Source organism: Arachis hypogaea, chromosome 15 (genome assembly GCF_003086295.3).
Source record: "Arachis hypogaea cultivar Tifrunner chromosome 15, arahy.Tifrunner.gnm2.J5K5, whole genome shotgun sequence".
NCBI lineage: Eukaryota > Viridiplantae > Streptophyta > Magnoliopsida > Fabales > Fabaceae > Arachis > Arachis hypogaea.
The window spans coordinates 33,298,451-33,309,008 of NC_092050.1; the positions used below are offsets into that span (position 1 = coordinate 33,298,451).

The following is a 10,558-nucleotide window of genomic DNA, read 5'->3' on the forward strand; positions in this document are numbered from 1 at the left end:
GAAGAAAGGGTATATGTCTCTCAGGGCCCAACAAGGCCGTAGGAGTTTTGGCCTTTTTGAGGACTCCTTCCATGGCTTTAAGTCCACTTTCTTCAAGGTCAGGCCAATCGAGGGTCATCAGCCCTTCTGGCTTACTGCCGAGGGAGAAAGACGGATCCCGACCTACTGGAGGTTCGGGGCGGGGTCCAATTATTTGATAAAAATTTTCTATGACTGGTTGAGTCCAGAAGATCGCAACATTGCCGACATCTTGTTGGCTATTTTTGGCGAGAAAAATCTCAACCCCCTTATGGTTATGGGGGACCGGGAAGCCGATCGGTCGTATGTTGGTGAGTTCTTCATTATTTTGTGTTTTGCGTGTTTAGTTCTTCCATTGTTCATGCCCTTGCTTTTTTGTTTACAGTTTCCATGGCTGGTGGAAAGAAAACTTTGGCCGACTTGATGAACCTTATCCAAGGTGATGATGAGGGAGGTGAGGACTCCTCGGTGACTCCCTCGGCGAGCCGGGACCAGGAAGATGCCGGGGAGGGTAGTGGTCGGGTTGATGGTGCTGACCAAGGTCAGCCGGATGGGGCTGAAGTCCCTCCCGAGAATACCTCAGGGAATCCTGGTGTGGAGGCGGAGGTCTCCATTGAGGAAGAGTATCTAAAGTTTGGTGATGATGACTTGAAGGTTGTTAGCAACCCTAAGAAGAGAAAGCGAGATTCTGGGAAGGCGCTCTCGGTTATGGAAAAGAACTTCGATGCTGGGGGCTTCATCGAATCCCAGTTGCTTCCTAGCACCGAAGAGTTTTTTCGTGATGCCGACCTTTCTGGGCTGGCAAGGTGGATCTACCGCAGTCTTCTTCGAGCTGCAGCTATCGCCAAGAAGGTGGAGCCTGTCTTGGGAAATTACCATGCCATGGAAGTGAAGCTTTGGGATTCCCAAAAAGACCTGACAGATTCGAGGTCCCGGGAGGAGTCTCTGAAGGCAAAGTTGTCTGAGCAGGGAAAGAAGGCTGAGGAGTCATTTGGTTTACCGTTTTATGGTATTTACCGTTTTTGCTGTTTGTCGCGGAGTCATTTTTTGCTTTGGGTCCCTTTGGTTCCCGGGGTGATCAGTCCCGGATTTTCGTTAGGTCGATCGTTTATTTTTTACCATTTTGTCATTTTGATGCGAATCTTGCAAAAAGACATTCATTATATATGCATTATAGAACTTTTAAACAAAGAAGTGATGTGGTATATAATTAAGTGAAAGACAGTAAAAAGGGATGCAAAGGAAATTAATTAGTGGGAGGGAGTGAGGTCGTCGGATCGTCTGGTTAGTTCTTCTTATGAGTAGAACCTCTTTAGGTTTGCCATGTTCCATGTTCTCGGTACCTCGCTTCCATCTAACTTCTCCAACTTGTAGCCTCCTTTGCCGAGGACCTCTCTTACCCTGTAAGGGCCTTCCCAGTTTGCGGCTAGCTTGCCTTTTCCTGGGTTGGCAGCCCTATGTCGTTGAGTCGTAAGACCATGTCACCTTCTCCCAGGCTTCTGTTTAGCACCTTGCCATTGTAACTTAGGGCTACCCTTTGCTTTATTGCTGTTTCTATTAGATGCGCCATTTGCCTTGTCTCGTCGACCAGATCTTTTTCGATTGCTTCATTTCCTCCCCCGAGGAGTAACCTTGGACTCGGTTCCCCGACGTCGACTGGATGACTGCGTCGACCCCGTATGTGAGTCAGAAGGAGGTTTTGCCGGTGGATGATTGAGGGGTGGTCCTGTAAGACCATAGGACTAAAGCTAGCTCGTCTACCCATGAGCCCTTTTCCCCTCAAGTCGCTTCTTTAGCCCTTTCAGGATAACCTTGTTGGCTGGCTCCACCTGGCCGTTGGTTTGGGGATGTTCGACTGAGGAGAAACTTTGTTTGATTCCCAGTCCTGCTAGGAATCCTTTAAATTTCTTGTCAGTGAATTGTGTCCCGTTGTCTAACATGACGGTTTCTGGGATTCCAAACCTGGTGACCACCTGCCTCCACATGAATTTTTGGCAATTCGCTGAAGATATGCTAGCCAGTGATTCTGCTTCTACCCATTTAGTGTAGTAGTCTATGGCTAATATCAAGTATTTCACTTGCCCAGGCCCAGGTGGTAACAGTCCTAAGAGGTCGACTCCCCATTGGACGAAAGGTCGGGGGGCCATCATCAGGTTAAGTTCTTCGGGTGGTGCTTTGTGGAAGTTGGCATTTTCCTGACATTTTTTGCATTTCCTGACAAACTCCTGGGCGTTCATCATCATCGTGGGCCAGTAATATCCTGCTCGGATGATTTTTTTTGCTAGCGACCTCCCTCCAATATGGTGGCCACAGCACCCCTCGTGGACTTCGCTTAGGACGTAGTCCGTCTGGTCGGGGCGTAGGCATTTGAGCAAGGGTTGGTGGAGTCCTCGCTTGTATAATTGCCCTTGTATGATCACGTATTTGGGAGCTTCCATCTTGATAGCCTGTGCCTCATTCTCGTCTAGGGGCATTTCTCCGTGCTCTATGTATCGGAAGATAGGGTCTACCCATGAGGGGGAGCTTAGAGTTTGGCTTGCGCATAAGATGATTTCTGGTTTGGTTGCCAGTCCCTGGATTAAGGATCTGTTCCCTATCCCGGGTTTGGTGCTTGCTAGCTTGGAGAGGAGGTCGGCTCGGGCGTTCCTTTCTCTAGGGACATGCTGGATTATGACTTCCTCAAAGCCTTTGCATAGCTCCTTTACTTTCTCCAGGTATTTTTGCATTAGTGCGTCCCTGGCCTAGTAGCTGCCGTTTATTTGAGAGGTGACGATCTGGGAGTCACTGCTAACTTCCACCCTCGACGCTCCGACCTCTTTGGCTAGCATTAACCCTCCTATCAAGGCCTTGTACTCTGCCTGGTTATTGGAGACTGGGAAGTCAAACTTGATCGATTGTTCATAAGCTACTCCTGTCGAGTTTTCGAGAATGATTTCAGCACCTCCGAACGTTTGGTTGGATGCTCCGTCGACGTGGAGCTTCCACCGTGTGTTTGGCACGTCGGGGGGCCTCCCCTGTGACTTCTACCAGAAAATCTGCGATGGCTTGGGCTTTAATTGCCTGCCTAGGATCGTATTGTAAGTCATATTGGGACAGCTCTATCGCCCATGCCATCATTCTTCCCGCGAGGTCGGGTTTTTGGAGGACTTGTCAGATGGCTTGGTCAGTTCTCAGGATGATCACGTGCCATTGGAAGTACTGCTTTAGTCTTCTGAATGAGGTCAGTAGGGCATAGGCCAGCTTTTCCAACTTGGTGTACTTCAACTCCTCCCCTTGGAGTACTTTGCTGATGAAGTATACTGGGCGTTGAGTTTTGTCTTCTTCTCGGACAAGGACTGTCGCCATTGCTTGTGTGGTTACAGCTAGGTACAATTACAGGGGCTCCCCTTCTTTAGGCTTACTGAGTATGGGAGGTTTTGAGAGTATCTTTTTGAAGTGGCTGAACGCTTCTTCACATGCTGGGGTCCACTCAAAGGTGATCCCCTTCTTCATTAGGTTGAAGAATGGGATGACCTTTTCTGCCGAGGCGCCGAGGAACCAGAATAGAGCCATAAGTTTTCTGGTGAGTCATTGCACGTCCTTAACGCACCCAGGGCTTGCCATTTTGAGGACGGCTTCACATTTGTCTGGGTTGGCCTCTACCCCTCTTTGTGTTATCATGAACCCTAAGAATTTTCCTGCTTCCATGGCAAATGCGCATTTGAGTGGGTTGAGCCTCATTTTGAATTTTCTTAGAGCTTTGAAGATGGCTTGGAGGTCATTTATTAGTTTGTTCGGCTCCGCCGTTTTCACCAGGATGTTGTCGACGTACACCTCTACTGTGTTGCCGATGAGGTCGTGGAAGACCTTGCTCATTAGTCTGTGATAGGTGGCTCCTGCGTCTTTTAGCCCAAAGGGCATTACTTTGTAGCAATAAGTGCCTCCTGGTGTTATGAATGCTATTTTATCTTCGTCAGGTCGGTGCATCGGGATCTGGTTATAGCCAGAGTAGGCATCCATGAAGCTAAGAAAATGATACCCTGCCGCCGAGTCGACCAAGGTGTCGATGTTGGGGAGGGGGAAAGAGTCTTTCGGACACGCTTTGTTCAGATCGGAGTAATCAATGCACATTCTCCACCTTCCGCTGGCTTTCTTGACTAGAACGACGTTGGACAACCACGTTGAATACTCGAGTTCTTTGATGAATCCTGTTTCTAGTAGCCCGGCTGTTTGCTTGGCGACTTCGTCGGCCCTTTCTTGGGACATCTTCCTTCGCCGCTGGGCTACTGGTCGGACGTCGGGTTTTACGGCTAGCCGGTGGGACATGACCTCGGGATCCAACCCCGGCATGTTTGATGGTGTCCACGTGAAGATGTCGCCGTTTGCCCTTACAATGTCCATGAGGGGTCCATTGAGTTCATAGGGCAGATTCCTGTTTACAAAGGTAAACTGGTCTACCGACTTCCCTATCTGAAACTTTTCCATGTCTCCCTCTGGTTCTGGTCTCGACTTGTCCTCCATCCTGACGTCCAGATCTGCCAAGAACACACCAGCTGCCTTTTTAGACTCTCTCCTTAAGGAGAGACTGGCGTTGTCGCAAGCGATCGCCGCTTCTAGGTCTCCCCTTATGGAGCCAACTGTTCCCTTGTCCGTTATGAACTTCATTGTCAGGAATTTAGTGCATATTACGGCTGAGAGTTCGTTGATGATCTTTCTTCCCAGGATGATGTTATATGCTGTGGAGTCTCTGAGGACTACGAATTCTGCCATGACCGACTTCTTGGCATCACCGGTTCCGAGGCATATTGGGAGGGAGATCGTCCCGTCGGGTTTTATGTAGTTATCACCGAGTCCCATGACCCCGTGCTGGTAATTTTTGAGGTCAGATTCTTTGAGCCCTATGGCGTCGAATACGTTTCTGAATAGGATGTTGGAGTCGGCTCCAGCATCGACGAGGATTCGTCTGACTAACCCTGTGCTGACCATTGCTGTAACCACCATGGGAGGGGGGGGTTCTCGGGGAGGTCGTGAAACCATTTATCCTCCGGTCCAAAGGATATCGTGGGTGGCCCCCTATTGGTGGTGGGGCCTTCCATTGAAATGGATAGGATCCGGTTTCCCGTTTTTGTCGCCGACTTGGATTTTGGAGGGCTATCGCGCCCTACCACGACGTTGACCACGAAGGTTGGGGGGTTGTTGGCGTCCTCTATGGTCTCCTGTCTAGGCTTGACAGCTCGGCTGTGATATTCTTCAGAGCGTTCGCGCTCCTGTCTCCTCGACTCTCTAATGAGCCGGGAGAATTCGCTCAGCTTTCCATCTTTTATGGCCTGCTCTAAAGCATCCTTCAGATCGAAACACTCTTGGGTTTTGTGGCTGAACTCCTTGTGGTAATCACAGTAGAGGCTTTTGTTGCCCCCTGTTCTCTCTTTCAATGGTCTGGGTTAGGATAGGATTCCTTTGCCTGCGATTTGTTGGTAAATCTCCACTATGGGTGCCGTGAGTGGCGTGTAGTTTATGAACCTTGCTACCCGTGAGGGTTGCTTGGATTGCTTGCCAAGGGTGCCGTCCCGGGGGGCTTCCTTGTATCTGTCGACCTGGGTGGCCTGCCGAGCTGGGGGTTTAGGAGCTGCCGTTTATTTGCTGATACAACCTGACCAACTTCCACATCATTAATGTATTCCTTGGCCACACTTTGAATTTCTTGCATGGACCAGACAGGCATGGTAGTGAGGTGCTTCCTAAAGTCCTCGTTTTGCAGGCCGTTCGTTAGGTAGAGACTAGCGACTGAGTCCGTAAGGTCGTCAATCTCTAGACACTCATCATTGAATCTGTCTAGGAACTTTCTGGTCAGCTCCCCGGGCTTTTGGGTAACCCCCAACAAGTTGATTGGGTGTTTTGCCTTGGCTATGCGTGTCGTGAACCGAGCCAGGAAGCTTTGGGAGATGTCCGCGAAAGATGTGATGGATCTTTGTGGGAGGACGTTGAACCATCGAATCGCTGGGCCGGCTAGCGTCACAGGGAACGCTCGGCATCTGACCGCGTCGCCTACCCTCTCCAAGTTCATGCTTGCTTCAAAATCTGTGATATTCTCCTGGGGGTCCTTAGTCCCGTCGTATCTCATGTTCGTCAGCTTGTCGAAGTTTTTCGGGAGCCGGACCTTGAGGATCGAGGGGTGAAAAGGAGTGGCTCCCATGATAATAGGTCCTGTTGTTTCTTGGCTTTCCCCCTCTGGGACTCCCAGTGGCTCTCGGACCTGCTTCGAGTAGGTCGGAAGGTCGCCTGTGTATGCGCCTCCTTGTTAGGCTCCTTTCTCGGCTGTCGTGTCCTCGGGAGGGGGAGCGAGTGCGGGTGTGGGATTGGCTGGCGTCGCTGTGGGAGTGGCTGACGTCTTCGTGGGGTCGGCCTCTCGCTGCCAGCTCCCGCTCAAGGTTTTGTACTCTATGTCTAAGTTCCTGCATGATCTTGGCACTGTCGGCCCACGTTCCTCCGAAGGAACGTCTCTCGGGGGTCTTGGTGTAGATTTGTTGGTTTGGCTGAACGGAGGATCGTGGTTGTTTTCCAGCACGGGCTGTCGAACTTTCCCTGCTCAGGCGGGCCCCACCTCCTTCACGGAGTTCCTCCGAAGTGGGGGGTCGCTCCATGTCTGCTTCGGGATCCCACAGATGGCGCCAATGTTGGTTACCCGAGGATGTCGAGTACCCGATGGATCGGATGCGGGTCCAAGTGGGAGGCTGGCGAAGCCGCCGGTTGAACGGACGAGAGAGGATGGCCACCTGCAAGGACACTCCGACGCTCAAGTCAGTGTCCGTACGAAAGGATAGCCAAATTAGGTAAAGTGATGTGTACCTCAGGGGAAATGCTGACCTCTCCCCTTATATACTGTGCTGGACGGACCCAAAGATGACCTAGCCCACTGGCTAGGGTGCTTGTGAGCTGTCTCTGCCCACGTGGGAGGAGCAGGTCGTTCCGGGTTTCGGTTCGGGGCTTCGGGTGCTGCTTCGAGGGAGCCGACCCGACTGGTTCGCTGGGTGAGGCGCTGGGTCGCAAGCGAAGTCGGATGTCGACCGGGTCGGGTACGGCGGGCTGACCCATTGTGTTTCCCTTGTGAGGGGGTAGTTTGGGCCTGGGTTGGATGGTGCCCCGACCCGGCGGCTAGCTGGGCTGGACTTATGACAGTCCGTAACAACTTCAATTTTATTTTTTTAATAAATTTATTAACTTCTAATTGAGGATTAACTGGAGTAAAATTTCAAGTAACAAACAGTAGAAGTATGTACAGAGCAAAGGAATATAGCATAACGAACAAAATCTAATGACGAGTGAGGACTTATTAAACGAGAAACCTAAAAGGTGAGCAAGGGCCAACAGTAGCATGTGACGTATGACGAGAGTAGCAGTTTAAGTGGGCTCAAGATCCTCTAAAGTATAAAAGTTGGTAAAATGATAAAGTAAAAAGCTAATCATTCTTAAATTAAAATAGTGGGGCACACATTCATGAAAATTACAAAATTAACGTTGATTAACCCTTCACTTTACCATCCCTACAAAAAAAGGTCTTTGGCAGGTAAAAAGGGTGACCATAGGTCTGTGGTCACAGTTTTTTCACCGTGACCTATTCTGGCATGGTTATAGATCTATGATCACAATCTTTCATCTATCGTCACAGATTTTATGGTCACGGTTGGAGTGTTTAAATTTTGACACTTTAGTCCACATTTTTTTACCGTGATCATAGCTTACTCTATGGTCATGCGTAAAAACTGTAACCATAACTTGATCTATGGTTACTCTTTTGTAAAACTGTGACCCTAGCCTAATCTATGGTCAGCTATGGTCACAGTTTTAACATAACTATAACTTATCTATGGTCACTCTATTTTAAAACCCTAACTATAGACCCTTTTAGGTTACCCACCAAAACCATGATGATAGACCCTTTTAGGTCATCCTTTCGTAAAATCGTGACCATAAATCCTTAGGCTATCCCCAAAACTGTGACGATAGATACTACCAATATCGTGACTATAGGCCCTTTTATGTCACCCCAAAACCGTGACCATAGATACCTTTAGGTCACTTTTTAAAACCGTGACCATAGACCCTTTCACCTCCCAAACTGTGACCATAGACCTTTTTAGATCACCCCAAAATCATGATTATAGATCTTTTTAGGTCACTCTTTTTTAAAAAATTGTGACCATAAACCTTTAGATCACCCGTAAAATCATGACTATAAACCCTTTTAGGCTATCCTTTCAAAAAATTATGCTCATAGGTACTTTATGGTTACTTTTTTTTAAAAAATCGTTACTATAGATTTTTTTGGAGTCATGTTAAAGGATCCGAATCCTCTAAAGTTGTATTGTCACTTTAAAAAAAAAATATATCATTAATTACGATTGAATTAAAATGGTGGAGTTTACAGATAATAAATGCTACAAATTTAAAGATAATTAAAGCATCACTTTACCATTTTACTAATATTGTCATTTTAGAGAATTATTTTTTCTATATTAAAAAATTCTCTATGATTTACTCTGAAAAAAAAAAAAAAACATAATCATAGACCCAAAGTATTGTAGTGTATTTTATTAATTTTTTTTATTTTAGGCGATTCAAATTCGATCCAAATCCATTTAAGGGAGAGTAGGGTCTGGGAGATGATTGTGGCTGTTGTCCTCTCGCCGCTATTGTGGTTATCGGTGTTTTCTTAGATGAACAATTAGGGGTTTGTTTTATGCTTTTTTATTATGCATTTTTCTTCTTTTTGATTAATTGATTAAGAATAATTTGATTTTAATTTTTTATTGTAAAAAAAATAATTTTGTCACAACAATAAAAAGGATAATTTAATCTTTTAATAAAATAATCAAAATGATATTTTTATTTTTTATAATTATTTATGAAGGTATTGAGTATGTATAGTGATATAATATTTAAAAAAATAATTACTAACAAAAATAATATGGTCTATGTATTTTTTTTATTCGTTTATACTTTTTTATCATACTAATATGTATAAATTAGTCATTGTACTGAAATCTAGGAGAGTCGCTGATCCTAACTACCATCCATGTATGATTCCCTACTAGATATGACATATCAAAAATAAAATAAAACAAATTTAAAAAAAAAAAAGTGGAAGCTTCTTTTGGATCATGTATAAAATGTGGATAAAAAACGTAAGTTTTAACTTTCAAGGGATATATTCTCCACATGCAAGATTAACCTTTTACTTTAAGCATATTCTAAAACCTTAGCTTCGTCATCCACCAACTACTATTTCATTATTTTTTATTTTCATATATTTATAGAATAGATTCTCTTCTAATTCTTTCTTTATTATTCAAGTGGTAGGTTACTTAGCTATACTGGTTTTGGGGGCTATCAGAAAAAATAACGGCCTATAATAAGCATATAGAATATCAACTATAAGGTGGAAATTTCGTTCCATAAATGGTTTCAATGCAAAGGATAAGATAGTGAATATCATATCAGTAAAATTAGAAGGTGTCGACTATGTTGCTTATGTTACGGTGCCAATAATAGTGAATTAGTCATGGAGTCTTAAAAAATATTGCTGAAATTAAATTAACATTTGTTCCTTTTTGATAACATTTTTTAATTTAAAAAACAAAAGAAAAAGTGTTTTAAATTATAAAAAATATAACTTTAATTTTAACAGCATTAATAATTACTATAATTACTATAACCATAGACACTCTTATTAAAAAATTATTTAATTTCCTAACTTATTTGTGGCAATACATATATTAATTATAATCACAAATTATGCTATTTCAAATTAAATGACTTATATAATGATGATCTTATTTATTGTTACGAATACTAATTGAATAAGTCATTTTTACTTTTGATTTAGAATTAAATGAGAATAAAACCAGATATTATCTTTTGTTCCTTAGATAATTATTTTTTTGGATTTTAGATATATTATCTTTTGGACTTTAGATACTATTTTATTTGGATTTTAGGGTTTAATGAGTGCCATGCTAAAATATAAATAGACCTTCAGAGTTTCCGTCCCCAATATACCAAAACCGCCTTTGTCGCTCTTTCCCCATCAAAAGAGTTGCAATTCAGCCGCCTAGGAATACAGAAGGCTTTGGTTGAGGAAGATCGAAAGAACTACAAGATTCAAATTCTTCCATCAATTTATGACTTTTATGAATAAAGGTACACTTCCGCATTATGATATATTTTTGGTGATTCAATATGAATGATCTGGATTATTGAAATTAATTTATTCCAACAAATGATATCAGAGCCATCCATAATTTAATCATAAAAAATATTTCGTTTTTTTTTTTTTTTGGATCGATATATACGTATATATGCGTCTACGTTCAATGTTACTGTACAGTAGAATTGTAAATCATGTCCTTATGATTCTTTATTATTGTCACGCATGTAATACATTTAACTTTAACATATATGTTTTGTGTGTGTCACATGTAATTGCTTCTGTTGCACAAATGTAAAGGTTGATATTCTTTTGTAATATATATATATATATATATATATATATATTTTTTTTTTA

The 10,558-nt window shown here is 44.0% G+C and overlaps 1 protein-coding gene across 1 annotated transcript; it reads right to left on the reverse strand.

Moving 5' to 3' along the window:
- Window positions 1-5,521: 5,521 nt before the first annotated feature.
- LOC112748277 (uncharacterized) lies at window positions 5,522-6,061 on the reverse strand. Its single transcript, XM_025796497.1, has one exon. The coding sequence runs from the start codon at window positions 6,059-6,061 to the stop codon at window positions 5,522-5,524; it is 540 nt and encodes a 179-aa protein (XP_025652282.1).
- Between the last annotated feature and the right edge of the window lie 4,497 nt (window positions 6,062-10,558).